General features: G+C 52.5%; 1 protein-coding gene across 1 annotated transcript in view; it reads left to right on the plus strand.

Moving 5' to 3' along the window:
- EEFSEC (eukaryotic elongation factor, selenocysteine-tRNA specific) overlaps positions 1-18,656 on the plus strand; it is a 300,712-nt gene that overhangs the window by 252,438 nt on the left and 29,618 nt on the right. Inside the window, exon 6 of the mRNA XM_064274793.1 lies at positions 2,666-2,822. Within this exon, the coding sequence (XP_064130863.1) occupies positions 2,666-2,822 (157 nt within the window). The remainder of the gene's footprint in view (positions 1-2,665; positions 2,823-18,656) is intronic.

Below are 18,656 nucleotides of genomic sequence, written 5' to 3' on the forward strand. Positions count from 1 at the left end.
TTGACCCTAAGGGCCCCTCTGCCCTGACTCCGCCTCTGTCTCTCCTGCAAGTCCCCTGCTCGTTCTGGACTGAGTCTGGCCACTCTTCTACTGCAGAATCCCTCCAGGAGGTGGCTGAGGCCCATACAACCAGGTGCTCACCTGGGCAGTAGGTAGTGTGGCCCTCCTCATGGGCTGATGGCCTTGGGGACTGGGCCAAAGGCAGCCGTCAGCCCTTTTACTGGAGACTCACCCATCACAGTTCCCCACGGCAAACACTTTGTAGCTAACATCAGTTGAATGTGAATGCCAGGCACAGGGAAACACTGTCCCATGTGCTTTACTTTATCCCATTTCAGTCTCCACAACTGCCTTGTGAAGCAACAGAGGCACAAAGAGGTTAAGCAACTTGCCCAGGGTTACACAGCTAGTAGGTGTGCAGCCAGGCAGTCTGACTCTAGTCCCCATGCTTTAACCATCATACCACCCTGCCCCATTTCTTCTGGAGCTCAGTAAATGTTTCTGGAATGGATTAATGAGTCGATATCTTAATGCATGGAGATAAACCAGACCCATCCCCTGCCCAGAACAAATTCCCATAACTAGGCAATTACAAAAAGATGGTAGCGACTTGAAATTGGCACATAGAGAATGGTGTTGGGTGCTCACTGCAAATGCATGGCTGGGCGGTGCAGGAGGCCCAGGCTGGGCGAGGAGAAAGCCAAGAGCATAGTGGGTTTGGTTTTGGAGGGTACATTGGAGTTTGGAGGCAGCAAGGAGAGAAGGCATTTTGGGGGTGGGGTGCAAGGGACAGCTTGCACAAGGGTCTGGAGCATTCACTCTCTGAGGAGGGGATCAAAGGTCACAAAGATCAATGAAAATTGAAGAAATGAGCCCGCTCTTTGGGCTGGGGCTGGGGAGTCACAGAGGTTGCAGGAGGTAGACCAGATTTCAGGAAAGAAGGGGAGGCCGGCAGGTGAGGGGTAGAAGGCAGGCATTTCGTGGTTTGTTTTTAAAAATTTCATTTGATTAACTTATTTCTGAATAGGTAGAAAATCATGGGCAGTGGAGAGCCCCTCTACCCCACCCCGAGGGTACCCAGTTCGCTTTCCTGGCAGCGGCCAGGTCATCAGCATCCCACGACTCCTTCCCCATCCATCCATCCATCCATCCGCCGTTCCCCTCACGTACTCCCAGTAGCAGCCTCTGTGCCTGACCTGCACTTGCTTTCCACTCTGAGCTCTCTGTCTTAGGACCGTTCATACCTGTCTGTGAGCACTGCCAATGCTTTCCATGACCACCAGAGTCACCATATCTGCTCCCACTGCACTGAGCACGGTGGACCTACTAGCCATTCCATCTTGCTGTGATGGGCCCTGCTGCAGGGGGTAACCCATGCACCATTGTTTCGCTCATGTGCAAGTCCCACTGTGGGGTAAATCCCTAGAAGTAGAGTGGGTGGGTCAGAAGGTGTGTGTGCTGGTAATGTTTTTGCAGGTGCAGATTGGAGGGCACTTCTTATCCAGGGGCCCAAGTTTGATATTGGAGGCAGGGGCTAAGGGGAAAGGCAGGAGTGGGCAGGGTGGTAGGGGAGACATCTGGCCATGCTGCCTCCCCACTGCCCCATCCCCTCCCACTCCCCTGAAGGGAGCATCAGGGCCTGAGCTGCCAGGGCATCAGGAGGCAAATAGTCACATGTCCTCTTCCCTGCAATAAAGCCCCCTTGGGAGAAGGCTCAAGATGAACACACATGACAAAATCAGGGCTGTGTCAAGTCAGTGTTTTCACACATGTGTGTGTCCTTTCAGCCTGGGCATTCACAGGGTGAAGGGGGGCGAGACAGCAGAGGCCCAGCAGGGGGGCTAGGCATGGACACACACAGCAGGGGACACTCCTTGCCTGGGAGAGGACTGAGAAGGGCTCCTGGAGGAGGCAGGAGGGCCCGGAAGGGGGCCTTGGGCAGGGGAGCTGGCCAGCGAGAGAAAAGCCTCGGGGTAGAGTGTGCAAACACGTGCAGGATGGGAGTGAGAGACCAGATTCTCAGAGACACCCAGTGGGAGGTGGACCAGAGAGAGAGGTTGGACCAGAGAGAGGAGGCTTGGATGCTGGGCTCGGGGGTGAACATCATCCTCATAGCCCTGGGTATCCATGAATGCTCTCAATTAGGAGAGTGTTGGAAAACGGTCTTTGGGCAAGTTCTCTGGAGACATCTGGCAGGTAGAATGAAGGACCAGGGGACATGAATCAGAGTCAGAAACGGGGTGCTACCATCAGGGTGTTTGGGTTCAAGCTTGCCCCTGCCCCCATAAATGCATTACTTGGACAGACACAATCCTTGGATGGATTCCAGAAGTCTTCCGCGCTCCATTTCCTTGCCTGTGAACTGGAAGAGAGAACCTGCCTGTAGAGTTTTTGGGGGACTCGTGTGTTCATCCATGTGAAGCACTGAGCAGTGATCCTGGCCCATGGTCAGTGCTCCATGACCAGTGGTGGCAAGAGTCATAGCAATTGAGGGCTTAAATGTCTGCCCTGTCCTGTGTGTGTTATTACCTGTAACATGGAAATGAGTGTCCTCCATCTGTGAGGGTTCTGTGCAGGGCCTGGCAGGGGTGGCGGCATGTGGCTCCCACGGCCTTTCCTGGCAGGTACTGATGCCTTCTTTTCCTGGGTGGGTGTGTGATTACAGGTGATAGATGACTACAGCGTGATCGGCCGCTCTCTGTTCAAAAAGGAGACCAACATCCAGCTCTTCGTGGGACTCAAGGTACACCTGTCCACTGGAGAGCTGGGGGTCATTGACAGTGCTTTCGGCCAGAGTGGCAAGTTCAAGGTCCACATCCCTGGTGAGTGCAGTTGTTTTCCTCTGGCTCACAGGTCACCATGCGAGGGACGCAGAGATGTCGAAGTGTGCCAAAATAACGCTGTTTGGCTGATGCCAGAAGCTTAGGTTTTTTCTCTTGCCTGGCAAACATGTGGTGTTGTGGCCTCTGGCCCTCCTGGTTTGTGGCCAGAAGACAGTGTGGGTCCTGGGAAGAACCTGGCCTGGGGTCAAGCCCAGTTCTGAGCCGAGGTCAAGGCCTGAGCTTGACTTCTCACCCCACCTTTACGTCCTGATGTGACCTCAGATGAGTCGCTTCACCTCTCTGTGAAGTGGGGTGGCAGTATTGGTCATACAGGGCAGTTTGGAGGAGGGGTGAGTAAGGGAGCCCACCAAGGGCCTGCACTGCCCTGGTGCTGCAAAGGCTGCCTGGAGTTTGAGCAGCCCATCTCTCTCACCCAGCGGAGACCGACGGCTCTGAGCCTCTCGCTTTTACATATGCACGTGTCTCTGGGCCTGTGGCATGCTGGAAAGAAGTGGTGGGAGCCTCCTTACTGGAGCCAGAGCCTCGTCCTGCCCACCAGCATGTCTCAACCCACGCTTGGTGCTCAGCCTGTTGCTGGCCACAGGGTCACATGTCCAGACTGGAGAAATGGACATGCTCCTGAGAGTTAGAGTGCGGTGTGCCCTGGGGGCCCTCGTAGGCATGGCACCAAGAGAAGGGGCTGATTTGGGGCCTCAGGGCATATGGATTGCTGGGGAGCACACCGTGGTTGGAGGTGGACGTTTGCTGTTGGAGATAAAGCTTTTGGATGTCTTTAGTTTAGTCATCCCCTCAGTCACTCATTCATTCATTACATATCTGACATATATTTTGTTGAGGTCCTTCTGTATACCAGGCACTGCACTGGGTGCTGGGGGCATGGTGCTCATGTTCTAGTGGGAGAAGACAGTAAAATACTAGTTAGATATATGACAAATCAGGTGACAGCTTGTACTGTAGAAAAGTAGAAAAATCAGGCAGGAACAGGGCACAAGAATTACTGATGAGGGTAATCAGTGAAGGCCTCTCTGAAGACATAACTGTGGAGTACAGGCCTGACTGAAAGGAAAGAAGAAACCACTTGGATATCTGGGGAAGAACATTCTACAGAAAGAGGGAAGAGCAAGTGCAAAGGCCCTGAGGTATATGTGTGCTTGAGGACTGGGAGGTGGTAGTGGCTGGAGTACCATGAGGCTTGGGGTACAGGGCTGGGCCTGCACTGTTGTGCCTGACAGCCAGAGTAAGGATGATGGGTCATAGTAATGCATTTATGTAGTACACCACAACCCACCATCTTTAATTAGAACATTGACATGCACAGCAAAACGGGAAGAACGTTATAGTGAACACGCACATACCCTCAACCTAGTGTCACCATTGCACTTTACTGTGCAGCACACTCATGCTGGCTTTGGCAGCACGTACACTATACTGCACGTACCTATGGGCCTTTGGGTTTTACTCTGCATGGGATGGAAAGCCATCTGGAGGTTTGATAGGTGAACAGTGTGATGTTGGTTTGTTACTTCTTGGCAAAACTTCCTAAAGATAGGGTGGTGTTCAGGCTCTGAAGGAAACAGGAATCCCAGCTACCTTGACAACTCACCAGACAAGGTTAGCTACCTCTGCTCTCCTGAGAGCCTGGCTCAGGGGACCCTTGCCTCCCCAGACGTCCCTCAAGCCCAGCAGGCCTCTCACGAGGGAGGGCAGTGATCATCAGAGGCCTTCTGGACCTTCCCAAGGACTCTTTGGAAGGTGTGCTGTAATCCCCATTTCACAGATGCAGAGATGAGGCCTCAGTCTCCTGTCCTGCCCCTGCCACCACCCCTCAGCAGCTCTGAGTCCTCACATTGGCCAAACGAGAACCCTTGTAGAGACCAGGGCCCATGGTGACTCTCTCAGGGCTCCTGGCAACATGCCTGGTCCCCTGGGGCCATATGCCCTGCACCTGCTGGGAGGTAGCTTTCTGGGCAGGAGAGACTCCTGGCCTCCTTCAGTTGGGCCAGGAGGACAGGGCACTGAGAGGACATGGGGGCTTGCCACAAGGCTGGGCCTGGGTTGGAGCTGAGCTACTGGAGGAGGGCTGACTCACTGTCACAGATCCCTGCCAGCGCACCCCAGAGCGTGCCCCTCCCCGGGCTGTGAGCCTTGCCTTTTAAACAGCTCTGGCCATGCTGGTACAGACAGAAGGGAAAAGACCACTGGCTGTTTCCTTCAGCCTGCCTTGGGGTTTATAGAATCAGTCTGGCTTTCCCCTCAGCTGCCCTTCCTCTAGCCCAAGGCACACCTGGGGTTTTCCAAGACCAGACCGGATCCTAGAGGAACCTTGTTGGGGGCCCCTTGCTCTGGGAAACAGGGTGGGGAGGGAGGAGAGATGGCAGTGACACTCCAGAAGTCAGCTCGAGTTCACATTCCTTTGTTAGGTCAGTGTTGCCTTTTTAATAGGTCTGCTTCCTGTTTGTGGCTTTTAAGCGTTTTATTAAATATAGCTGGTCCCATCCTTTCATCCCAGCCCCATCTTCCCTCCCTCCCACCCCTCTTTTCCACATCTCCTGCTTGTCTCTTCTGCTGATTCCTCCCATGGAATCACTTCTAACCTTTATAATGTCCTTTTATTGTGAAGGAGTCTTTACTAAACCAGAGACACCAGTGCCAATGCTGGGCGAGGGGAAAGAGCACAGCTAGCTGCAAGTTGAAAGTGCTGGGGCTGGTGAGACCCAGGGCTGGGACTGTGCAATTAGGGCCAAGTAGATGGGGTGGAGTGAGGGGGAAGCTCCTTGGAGCAGAGCATGGCTCATGGTGGGCCTTCTGCTGTGGGGAAAGTGAGCTGAAGAGCTCCTCAGAGTTTCCCTAATGCCCCTAGCACCCAGGTGCTCCCCCAGGTGATAGGACCAAGCAAGTGTTGAAGAGGCCAGGTAGCAGTTAGTAGGGAGTGGTGGGGTCCCTGGTGACCTAGAGATCTGCCAATTCCTGCTCTGTGTAAATGTCATTCAACTTGTACTAAAGTTATAAGCCCTCTGAGGTAGAAAACCAGGGCAAAGGTAACTCCTCAGGGTTTGGGGGGAAATCTCTCGAGCAGTTTTTCAGAAAAAAAACCAAGGCAAAAGACCACATAAAGGAACTCATCTCACTGCAGTCCTCTTTGGTAAAAGTGTCTGTTCATGTCCTTTGCCCATTTTTTAATTGAGTTATTTGTTTGTTGTTGAGTTGTTAAAGTTTTGTATATATATTTTGGAAATTAGACCCTTATCAGATTATGTCATTCCCAAGGACTTTTTCCCAATCTCTGTAGGTTGTCTTTTTTTACTCTTTTGATAAAGTCTTTTGATGAGCATAAGTGCCGCATTTTTACACAAATTTCACCCATGACAGTTTGCAACTCCTGACTGAATTTTAGGAAGGACATTGAGTCCTCAAGTTCAGCAGTCATAGCCGAAACATAATAATGCAAATAGCCTGCTTTATGGAGTGCAGAAATTGACCTGAGAGATAAGGTATTGACACAGGGCTATGCTTCCCAGAAGATGTTGTTGGAAATCAGAGGGGTAGAGGGATGTCTCCACCCTTCTGGCACCCGAGAAGCCTCACAAAGTTGTGGTGCTTGAGGTTGGAAAGCCCTGTGTTTACCTGACTGCTCCCTTCAGAGAACTTGCCTCCATCTGTGAGGCCTGGGAGGATAAGAGGTGCTGCAAGGTGAATTAGGAGCCTGCCTGGGAGTTTTGCTGATACAGAGAGGTAGCTGAAGGAAATAGGAGTCTCTGGGTGGTGCAGATGGTGAATGGACTCTGCTGTCAACCGAAAGGTTGATGGTGCGAGTTCACCCAGCAGTGCCTTGGAAGACAGGCCTAGGAGTCTATTTCTGAAACACAAGCCATTGAAAACCCTGTGGAGCACAGTTCCACTCTGATACACATGGGCTTGCCATGAGTGAGAGTTGACTTGGCAGCATCTGGGTTTTTTTCCGTTGGGGGAAGTTTCTGGGCATCAATGAGGCTCCTCTAGACAGTTGATTCCTCAACATCGTAGCATCAGTTCCGTTTCTTGCTAAGTGCTTCTGAGGTGCCCGGTGCTGTGCCATGTGGCTCGTGGTGGTTAACCTGGCCCTCAAGCAGCCCGAGGAGTTGTCTTGCCATCTGTGTTCCACAGTGGGCCTCTGAGGAGCAGAGGGGTGCGCCCAAGGTCATCTGAGCTCAGGGCCTCTGCCCCGTGGGCCGGCTCCCTGTGCCCAGCCCCCACCTCTCACCTTGGCACACTGTCTGTCCTGCTGTCCCCCACCTAGGGCTGAGCGGTACTCGTTCCAGCCAGCTTTCCCCTCCCCTGCCTTGCTTTGCAGGGGGAAAGGAACTCTGGGAGGACTTCAAGTTAGAAAAGAACTAAGTGAGCAGTGGAGGGGACTTGTCCCTTGCAACAGCTGTGAATGACTGCTTATTTACTCCTTTTCTGAAACAGAGATCTAAGAGTACCCCGTAACCTTATTGTATGTGCCTGGATGGGAGGTGGCGAGCCTCTTGAAGAGCCCAAATGCCTAGTGGGTGACACAACTCCCCCAAGGTGTTCCTGAACTGGCGGACCTGGACAGGGTGTGATGGGGTCTGCTTTATCAATGGGGTGGGGGTGTCTGCAGCACACACAGCCTAAAGCCTGTTACTAGAGCACTCAGGCTCAGATACCACCCGTACCCCCCTGTATCACTGCCCTCATGGGTGCCCACACAGTTCACAGCACACTGAGCTCTATGGCAGGACGTAGTTGAGAACAGACACTCCTCCAGAAGAGCCAGAGCAGCAGTGGCTGAACACCTTAGCCCCCTGAGAGCCCCAGCTCAGCCCGCACGTCACAGCCCTGCCAAGTGCCAGCCATGTAGCCTGTGTGCCAGCGGTCCAGGCCAAGTGCCAGCAATCCAGGCTGAGTGCTAGCGGTTCTGCCCCAGTGCCAGCAGTCCTACCCCAGTGCCAGTGGTCCTGCCCCAGGGCCGGCGGTCCTGCCTCCTGTGCATCAGGAACATGGGTGAGTTTGGGGGCAGCCAAGATTCTCAGTTGAGCCCTGAAATAGAGATCTGTCGTTGTTGTTGCTAGTTGCCATCGAGTTGGCTCCAACTCATGGCGACCCCAAATACAACAGAATGAAGCATTGCCCAATCCTGTGCCATCTTCATGATCGTTGATACGTTTGAGTCCACTGTTGCTGCCACTGTGTATTTTGAATACCTTCTGACCTAGGAGGCCCATCTTCCAGCCCTACATCAGGCAATATTCAAAACAGAGATCTAGGGTCCCGGTAATTTTCATGAAGGCTTATCAAATTTGAGTGATGGTTAGTAACTATCACTGACCGCAGCTTCACGGACTTCAGGAGCTGGTGTATCTCTGTGGGACGAGCCAGCGCTTGAGGATCATGAGCAGCAGTCAAAGCAGCCCCGAGCCCCACTCACATGTGTCATCCCAGCACCCAGGCACTCTGATTGCCTCATTGTAGAGTAAGGAACTGAGGCTCAGGATAAACCATCTGCTTGCCCAGTGTCACATAGATAAAAGCATCAGAGCGGGGGTTTGAACCCTGAGCCTACCTCACGCATGCACTCCACTGAGGCCCCTCCCACCTTGGTGTCCTGGTGCAGGGTTGCTGTCAGCACAGTGGTGAAGTTGTAAAGCCTAGCCCTGTTCCCCAGGCTGTGGGAGAGGGGGCAGTTCTGGCTCTTCTGCTCAGCAGGCCTCTGCTGTGGTGGTCAGTGCAGGGGCCTGTGATTTCATGCTGATGGGGTGGGGCTGCTATGTGGCACCTGGGGTGGGAGGGTGGGCAGCAGGCAGGTCGCAGCCCGCTCACTGCTGGAGGGGTCCTGAGCTGTCCTGGCTCCTGATTCTGCCCTTGTCCAACACCCAGGTTTGGAGCCTGTCCATGTGTCTCCCCTGTCACAGTTTGTCATGCCAACGAAGATGCTTACATAGAACAGGGAGTGGCATTTGCATGAGTGAACAAATGAAGGAGTCAGTGGAATAGACTGGAGTGGAATGAACAAATGAGTGGATGAGGGACTCTGAGACCCACTCCCTGCTCTCTGCAATGCCCAACACAGAACCGGGCAGCCCAGAGACTTGTCCACACAGGCGGCTCCAGCCTCTCCAAACCCTAAAGAGCATTCGTCTCCCGGCGTCTGGGGCTCTGGTCTCCTTTTGTTTGCAGGGCAGTCCAGCTCAGCAGGCTGCAACTGAGCCCCTAGGTGCAGGGCTGGGGAGGCGGAGACTGTTCCGACAGAGCCTCACCCCAAGGTGTGTCCTTGTGGAACAGCAAAAGCACAGACCAGCATGTCGCAGTCTGCATGACTGTGTCCAGAGGAACATGTGGCCAGCACTGGGGAGAGAGGAGCTGTCCTTGAGGGTCGAGAATTAGGGCAGACTCCCCAGAGGAGATGCCGAGGGTGGTGAGGGGAGGGGGAAGGAGGCATGTGTGGAGCGCTGGAATCATGTTTGATATTCTCTGGAACCCAGCACGGGTTGGGGCACGGAAGGGATGGTGGGGACAGCCATGGAACAGGGGCCTAGAACCTGGCCCCAGCATGGATTCTTGCACTCCTGTCAGCCTGGCCTGGATGAGCCCCTGCCTCCTTCTGAGCTTCAGTCTCTTCCTTGTGAAATGGAAATGTGAATTCTCACATTGCCTTCTTTCTGGCTGACTCTGTACCTTTCTTCAAGCCCAAACCACATGCCCCTGGTCTGTGGAGGTAGGCCTGTCACCCAGGCCCTGCTGAGAGGCTGCATACAGGAGGCCGGCCCAGGGGATCCATGCCTCCATGGAGTGCAGCTCTCCACAGCCTTCATGATGGGGATTTTCCCACTCCACAGAGGAGGAAACCACAGCCCAGAGCACTGACGTGCCTTGCTCACAGCTACACGTCTACCAAGTAAATGAGCAGCTTAGTCTTTGTCACCTCTGCAGTCCCCTAGGAGACTGAGCAGCGGGCCACCAGGAGCAAGTGGACTCAGGGCCATCCAGTCCTGCCTCCCAGGATCTGGGTTGGAACACACAGCACCATCACCTTGTACCCAGGACTAGGAGCCACGTCCACCGCCTCTGTTCGCTCTGTCTTTCATCACCTGTTTATTGAGCCCCTTGTGTATATCAGCCCCGTCTAGTGACTAAAGTGGGGTCAGAGATGAAAACCTGGGCAGGGGGAACAGGGGGTAAGCCCTGAATACTGGCTGTGAAAGGAACATCCTGGGACAGTTCCCGACTCGGGGGTGGCAGGCCACTTCCCAACGCTGAGCCAGTTTCCTCAGTGTGAATGTGGGAATGACCATTTGGACTCCCAGGGAAGTTGCAAGGACCAGATCCCATAATCCCTGCAAAGGGCCTCCTCTTGCATCCAACCCAGGGCAGGTGCCCAGTAGACGATGGCCAGGACTCTGCTGTTGTCTTCCACTAGGCATCCACCCTCACCCACAGCCCCTACCCAGCACCCCCTCTTGGTGGTGTTAGCTCACGATTCCACTGAGGCCTGCTCCCTCCCTGAGCCCACCACGGGACGGAGATCACATGGCCGCAGCCCCCAGTGCACTCACGCCAGGCTGCTCCATGGAGCGTAAGCAGCCCCTCCCTAGCAGAGACTAGCTCTGCCACAGGATGCTCCAATGGATTGACCCTAGAGGGGCTTTGCATTTGTCAGAAAGAAGGGTAACATGTTTCTTTCCTGATTGAAAACAGAAGCCAGAGCATAAACTCATGCCCTCTTTGCCTGAGCAAGTGATTGCCCAAACGTCTCTCTCGGGACCAGTGAGGTGAAGGCAGCAAGAGGCTCTGACTTAGCTCAGGGGACACACCTGCTCCCTAGGTGGCCAGACTGTGGCAAGTTTTTAGGCCCAGTGTCACGAGGTAGCCGAGTTGTCAGGTTCGAGTCCCTGCAGCTCTGGGGGCTAAAAATACAGGCTGTTTTGTGAGGGCCAGGGCACGAGAGCCTGACTGGCCAGGCTACAAGGGCAGGGATATGCCCCTGTGGTGGCAGGGAAATGACAGGGCCTGCGATCTTCTTCGGTGGAGGGGGCCACGCAGGTCACTCCAGGATGAAGAACTGGGGGTTCTGAGAGACAGCCAGGAACACTGGTCTGAACCCAATGTTCTGGTCACCAGAGGGAGTGGATGGCCTGGAGCACACTGTCCAGACATGAAGCAGGGTAGCAACCATACCGGGTGGTGAAGATGGCCAGAAGGGCCAGGAGATGATGGGAGCGTAAGAATCTGATGTTGCTGAGCGCCCACTCTATACCAGACCTTGAGCTTTCGTGGGATGAACCTACATGACCTTCCCAGCCACCCAGGGCAGTCGGGCAGTGGCCACACAGCTGGAGGAGCAGGGCTGGGTTCAAGCCCAGAGGTGTCCAGAGCTGGCAGTCAGCTGCTGTCCTTTTTGCTTTCCAAAATCAGAGGAAGGTGGTGTGGCTTGGGACATGCCTGTCAGTGGTCTATTCCCATCTCCTTTCAGCGACCTTCTTTCACACAACTTCCATTTGACCGTGTGCTGTGTCTCATGCGGCACTGGGTCCTGGGCGCACGGGCTGGAATAGATGCTGTTCCAGGGCCCAGGGAGCTCCCAGCCAGTCATCCATGTATGCAATAGTGTGTCAGCTGTGCTAGGTTCTAGAAGGCCCGCCATGAGCACAACACATACAACCCCTGCCCCTTACAGGCTCGCTGGGAGACAGGTTCTCTCTGAGCACTCCTATGTTGCAAACCACACTCTGGTCAGTGAGGGAAGGCGCAGGCCACCAGACAATGTCTCAGGGAGACTTGACCCAGTGTTGGAAGTAAATTGGTCTGGAGACCTCTCATGTTTGTTTGCCTGGTGACCTCTTCATCTTGCACAGCCCTTCCAGCTCCTTCAGCTGTGTGTTTTTGGTGAGGGAAGTAGGGAGAGCTGGGCCTCCGGAACTTCCCATGGAGCAAATTTCTTGTCATTTAAAATGCCTGGCAGTGTGGTTCTCTTCCCCTGGGCTGAGTCAGGGTGGTGTGCTGGCCTAGGCTATTGGGTACAATCTCCTACACAAAGTCACCGGGGCATTTCCTGTCTCCAGCTGCTGTAGGTCACAGCTGATTAATGGCCTCATTTGGCTGCAGGAAGTGCAGTCCATACAAACAAGAAATGAAGCTTTCTGTTTTTTGTTTTTTTTTTTTAAGAAAAAGGAGCTTAAAAAGCACTAACAACAGCGATCCATGTTAATATTCCTTCCTGAAAGTAACCGCTTAGCTTAGGGCTTTGCCTGCCAGGACCTCTCTGTACAGTGGGATCACGCTCCCACCCTCCTGGGGCTGAGGACTGAGCCAATGCACGAAGATGCTCAGCCCATGCCTAACATGTGGTCGGTGCTAGCAGTCATGGGCCTGTCCCTCCCCCTTCCCCCATCCTTGCTACCCACCTGCTGCTGCCCAGGAGGCAGGGCTAATCAGACCCCCAGGCTGGGGAGGAAACTGGACAAGGTGTCCCGCCCAAAGTGGCAGGCACTACTGGGCTCCACATGATGGCAGCTGAGAACCAACAGGGGCACAGGGTGGTCGTATCTTCCAGTGTCTCAGAGAGACTGAAAGTCTCCCAGTTCTCAAATGTGGGCTTGAATAGTTTTTAAAAACTGTATGAACCAAACAAAGCACACTTAGAAGCTGCTGTGCATGACCTCCTGTGTGTGCTGGACCTCTTCACCCTCATCCCCAGCTCACTGAAGGGACCCCTAGGCTTGAGGAGCAAGCAGACTTGCTGATTCAACCCAGGTCCAACAGACACCTAAGTCCGCACTCTTCCTCGTCAGCTCTGGGCTGGTAGGGTGGGAGTGGACTTAACTTGAGGGTTTGCTTATTTCTCATGCACACTGTTCAGCTTAGAGGCTCTTGGAAATGCCACAAACAGAAGAAGTGAAAACTTACTTGGTGCCAAAGGGAGGGACACCAGGAACCTGAGGCTGTGGCGGTGTCCTGGCCAAGGGCTGTTTCTGTTTGCATAAATAGGCCTCAGACAATGGGCTGATAGGCTGCGTGTTCCCCCAGGGGTATCAAATGGAACTGGTTTTCTCTTCATTTCACACGTGTCCTCCCTACCCACTCAGCACCCAGTTGCAGTTATAGACTCAGTTTGGAACAGATATTTGGGCACCCCTAGCCATGTGGTTTTTGGATTTCAGAAGTGGCATGTGCCTGGGCAGGAGCCCTACCAGGGCTACCAGGACACTGGGCAAATGGCTGTGGTGACATTCGGGGCACCAGAAACACCCACGAGCAGCACAGGCAAGTGCCTTTGCTCTCACGCACAGACCTTTAGGGCATAGCAAAGACATCCACAAGGTGACGTTCCCAGAAAGATCCTGGCATGGCTGGGAATTTGCACATCCTTGGCCTGTCTGCCCACGATGGGGTGTGGGAGCAGGGTACCACTGCTTCTTGCCATCTCATGCCGTCTCTGGTGTTACAGTTCTCTCTCTGTCTACTCGGTCTAGTAGGTTCTCAGCGCAGGGATCTAGGGTCAAAAGGATGGACTCCATCCACTCCTGGCTCTTCTTTCTTGGTGGTAGTGAAGCCCCCCTTTCCACCTCTGAGATGGCTCATTTTAAGCCTAATAGGATGGCAAAGCTGAACAATACCCTCATTAGGATTCAGTACACCTTATTTGCATGGTCCTACTCCCACAAAGGTGCCATGCACCATATTTGTATTATTAGCAAATTGTCTAATCCCCTTGGTAGGCCACAAGCACCATATTTTTGTAGTCCCACCCAGTCATTTGGTGGGAGTTACAAGACCACAGTGAGAAAGGCCATATAAAACCTTTTGATTGCACTGTGTCATTGAAATGAAACTTCTTTGGGAAGTATTACTTGTTGCCTAGGAATTTCAACAACTTCACAATTTTTTTTTACCAGTTTGTGGTTTTAGGGAAATTTGTATTTTTCTGTATGGATTTATCCTGCCAAGATGAAGTCATCAGAATAAACTGATTGTTTTAACATTTCAGGTAGCGATAAATGAAACTTTTGTGATTGGCTAAGTTCTGTCTCTCCAGAAAGCAACAACCAGTAGTCTTAAATACCTGAGAGGAAGTCCCAGAAATCAGAAGCCAGGCCCACAGGCTATCACAGAGCAATCTTGGCTTGGGCAGTTTTGCCGTCTCTTGTGTCTCAGTCCCCCATTGCTGGGCTACCATGGCTAGCTGCTCATGTGACCCAAAACCTTGGAACAGCTGAAGACATGTTCAAGTAATAAGAATTTCCCTGTGTATAAATTCTTCCACGTTTTTAATTCACCACACTAACAAACATTGAACATGTTTTCAGAGAACCTTAGTAATTATTACCATTAATAAGGGGGTGTGGTTAGCCAGGGAAAACCCCTTCCCAGCCAAGTGCCGGGAGCGCAGAAAAGCCTGAGATGGAGGGGGTCCACCATGGGCTGTGACAGCTGTGGCTGAGCTTACGCGGTCCTTACCGTGTGCCAGTGTAGCCTTCAGTGCTTTAATCAGTCACAGTATCTGGTCCTTGCAGTGACCCTCTGAGGTTGGTATTATTAGCTGTGGTGTCAGTCACACAGAGGATGCTGACTTTGGGGCCCACAGCCCACAGCCTCCCTCACTGAAGACTCCTCGGTGAGGATGAGGGGCTGAGACCCTGAGCGCCTCTACAAAGGGGCACGTGTGCAGTGCTCCGCTGGCACCTGGCAAGGGTCTGCACTCACACAGAGCTGACTGCTGCTGCGCTGTCGGTGTTGTCCTCACAAGCCGCCTGTCCGTAACTGTGCCTCTGGAGGAGGAGAGGGGAGATGATGACAGTAACGATGGTTATTGGACCTGCAGGACCCTTTGTAAAGAGCTCAGGCTAAGTAGCCTGTTAGGAATGTTGTACTGGATCTCCACCGGGCCAGGGTCACCATGAAGCCCAAGGCTGCATGGCCAGGAGCTGGAGGTGCTGGGCTTAGACCCAGTTTGTCTGACTACAGATCCCAACTCTTTCTGCTGACAGAGAGCCGGGAGACAGCAATGGACAGACCTCCAGGCAAGCTCCTGTCATAGCAGCCAGCGTATGGGCACCTTCGTGCTTGGTCTTTAGGAAGCTGTCTGTGGCCCGCACAGGGCCCAGCGCTGGCTGGGGTAGGTCACTGCTGCCTTGGGTGAGTCGGGGAACAGTGGCTCCAACAGGTCACTAGCTGAGGCTCTGGTGGCCTTGTGTTTATGACCTAGGGCTCAAGGGGTGGAGTTGCCTCCTGGATGTCTCCAGGAGCTCTCAGCCTCGGACTTGTGCCCGTGTCCCGAACCTTCCTGTTAGGGCTGTCTGTCTTACTGTCTGTCCATCCAACTATCCCTCCTGGGATGGGTCAGCTTCTGGATGGGGTAATGGGAAAGACCCAGGTGCCAAGTATTTTATCTCAAACCAGCCCTTGTGTATTATAAAAGCTGCAAGGTCTCATTTTAAAGAGCATTTAAAGAGCTGGAAAAAGCAGCCCCCATAACCGTCTCACCCTTGTCATCCAGTGGACTCTGCTTGCATGTCCCTCCAGGACTCCTTCAGACATCACTTGGTGTGGGTGGAAGAGCTCCCGCTCAGGAGTGAGAGTTAAGTCCCACCTCCTCCCATCGTTCACTGTGTAACCCTGAGCAAGGTACTCTGCCTCTCTGAGCTTCCACCTCATCATCCATAGGAGGGGAGTGGCAATGCTAGCTCCTCAGGAGGTTGTTGAAGCTGTGTGTGTGAAGCGCCCGCCCAGATGGTGCCTGGAAGACCTCCAGTGAATGGGCAGCAGGGAACATGCCAGGACCTTCACCCACGGAGGGGTTGGAATCTTCCCCTGTTTTCTGAAGAATGGAGTCTTGGCCCTTTAACATGGCATCTAGTGCCCTGCCACCCCTCTCCACTCCCTCTGGCCAGCATGCTGCCCTCTCGCCCTGCATTTGGCCCTTGGGGGCGCTCCCTGTGGGCTCAGCTCAGATGGTACCTCTGGGAAATCTCTCCTGCCCTTCTCAAGCTAAGGAAGTCCTCATCCTCTTCCCCTACCCAGCTCCCTCCCACAGCACCATGCGCACTGCTCTGGTGTGAGGGTGGCTGTGTGCATGTCCTTGGTGGGCTGCAGGTCCTTGACTGAAAGGTGAGTTGTTGATGACCTGCATTCCCTGGGGTCTCTGAGGTCTCTTTGCTCCAGGCTCATGCAGTTGCCTCTTGTCCATCTCCTTAGGGAGATCCCCCTTTCCTCAAGGTGAGCTTCTCTAAACTGAGGGTTCTGTCTGGATCTCCTTGTGTCTCGGGGCTCCATGCAGGAGCTGGCAGCCCTGAGTCAGCTCTCTTGTCAGACGTGTGTATGGTAGAATCCATGGTGCCCATGTCCATTAAGTTGGAAACTTTCTTGAGGGATGGTCACCCCACCTTTCTCTTTCCCCTACCACAGTGGCTGACCCCAATGCAAGCCTAGTGCCATTCATCCCCTTGACTCTGGTGCACTGGCTGGTCAGGTGGAGAGGACCTCTGGCCAGCAGGAAAGACATCAAGATTTGCCAGTGCTCTCACAGAGGTCTTGGAAGCCTCAGTCAGCCGTCTTTCCTGATTCTTGGGAAGTGGGAAAGAATTTCCCGTCAGACCTGTGGCAGGAGTAGGTTATTGTTCTGCACGCAAGGCTTTGGCGGGACCCACTCTGCAGGCTAACAGTTGCCCTCAGCCTCTGCCCCAGACACCTCTTCCTGCCCCAGTCAGAGCCTGACCCTGGGTGTCTGTTCCCCAGTGAGAAGCTTTAGGTGGTTTGGAAAACACAAATTTTTTTATAATCTCAAAGTAATAGTAATGTTCATTGAAGGACATTTGCAGACAAAAGAAAAGTCTCCTGTAGTCCTATCATTAGTATTTTGACTTGGTGTATGAAGTCTTCTGTCTTTTCTATGCAAAGACTTCTTTTTATATAGTAAAGATTATATGGTGTTTATAATTTTTTGTTCTGACTTCTTCAAACGTAACACTAATACACAGCTTTTGTTTTTCTTTTTTCATTTTGCTCTGTAGTTTTCAAAGAAGGTTGAACACTGTAGTGATGAAGAGTTCAGGCTCTGGCCTCAGACAGAGCCCAGTCCCAATCCCAGCACCATTACTTACCAGTCCATAGCTTTGGGTACGTGGCTGGACCCCCCGCCCCGAGACTTAGTTTCCTTACCCATAAAGTGGAATAATGTGTGTGCCCTGCTCAGGGGTGCTCTGAGGCCTGGGCGCATAGTAGTATGTCGATGCGCGTGCAGTACCTCACCTGGTGTCTGGCACACCATGACTGCGTGAGCAGCGTTAGCTTTTACCATTGTTACCAGGACCACCTTTGTCGGTGGCTGTGTGATAGGAATCATCGTCCCTCCCAAGGCTGTCCCATGTTTTACCTGGGCACCTGTTGAATGTACAAGTGTTTCCAATTTCTCTGTATTCTAAGCAACATTGCTGGGAACATCTTTGTGTATAAATCTCTGACTAAATATAGGATTCTCAGTAGTTGAATTGTTCTGATTTATAAAAAAAAATAATACCATGGTGAAGGGAGGCAGTTGTTCATGAAGGCAGTTAGGCACACGTCCATTTCTTTCCTCTTATTCCTGACTCTTCTCCTTCCTCTGTTGCTCTAGGCAAATAGAGACCAATTATCTTGAGACCCTTGTCATGAGACCAGAAGAACTGCATGGTGCCCGCCTAACATTACTGCACATTTTGATCAAAGATTCTGTAGAAGAATTCTGATCCAAAGGGGGAAAATGTAGAACAGAATTTCAAATTGTCAAGAAACCCAGACTTCCCGGAGTCAAGGAGCCTGGATGAACCCCTGAAACGATTGCCCTGAGATAATCTTTAAACCTTAAACCAAAAATACCCCCTGAAGTCTTAAAACCAAATAATAGTTGAGCTTAACTAGTGAAGGATGTCTTCCTTGAGCATTATGCTTGTTTAAGATCTATCTATGTGGGATCAGATTGACAACAGCAACTCAAAAGATTAGATAGAAACCTTAGGGGGCAGTGAGTTCATGTTAAAGGGAGAGGAACAAGTTTGAAAAGGAGGGTGAGTATGGTTGCACAACTCGAAGAATGTATTCAGTGTCACTGAATTGTACATGTAGAAATTACTGAATCAGTGTATATGCTTATATTCTTAACAGCAAAAATAAAATAAACTACTTTTTAAAAAAAAAAGATAATACCATAAACAGTTAAAAGATTCTTGAGGGTTCCTGGCAAAGTGATTTCCCAAAGTAATGCGTCCTTTCATCCTCCCATCAGCACTGTGTGAGGGTCTGTCTTCCACCTCCTCACTGGTAGAGGGGACCACATTTTATTTATCCTTGCTGATTTGATAGATGGAGGATGCCATCTCAGTGTTTCTATTTGCATTTCTTTGGTAACTAGCAAGGTCAAACATTTTGCCATGCCCAGGTTTCCTTAAAGAGCTTCAGGAGAGGAAGGTAAAGGAGAGAGGCTGCAGCTCACAGCTTGGCATGTTTTTGAGCATCATCCAAAATCCCCCAACTGGGGCTCTACCCCGGGGTCTGGAATCCCCCTTGGATTCTGACCCCACAGTGTAACCTCTCCTGCTCCCCAGCATGAGGCCCTCTATCAAGATGGCTCGTCCCCGGGCCACATCATTGGTCCAAACGCATTGGGGAAGCTCTTTGGTCAGATGCTGGGTTCTGAACCCTGAGCCCGACCCATGTCTGTACCAAGACAGGATGTGCTGTGGTGGGCAGCCCCATCACGCTGATGGGATGTAGGAAGGCTGCTCAGAGTCCTCAAGGGTGTCAGCTGTTGCCAGGTTGAGAAGGAAGGGAGGGCATTTGAGA

This window comes from Loxodonta africana, chromosome 22 (assembly GCF_030014295.1).
Source record: "Loxodonta africana isolate mLoxAfr1 chromosome 22, mLoxAfr1.hap2, whole genome shotgun sequence".
Taxonomy (NCBI): Eukaryota; Metazoa; Chordata; class Mammalia; order Proboscidea; family Elephantidae; genus Loxodonta; species Loxodonta africana.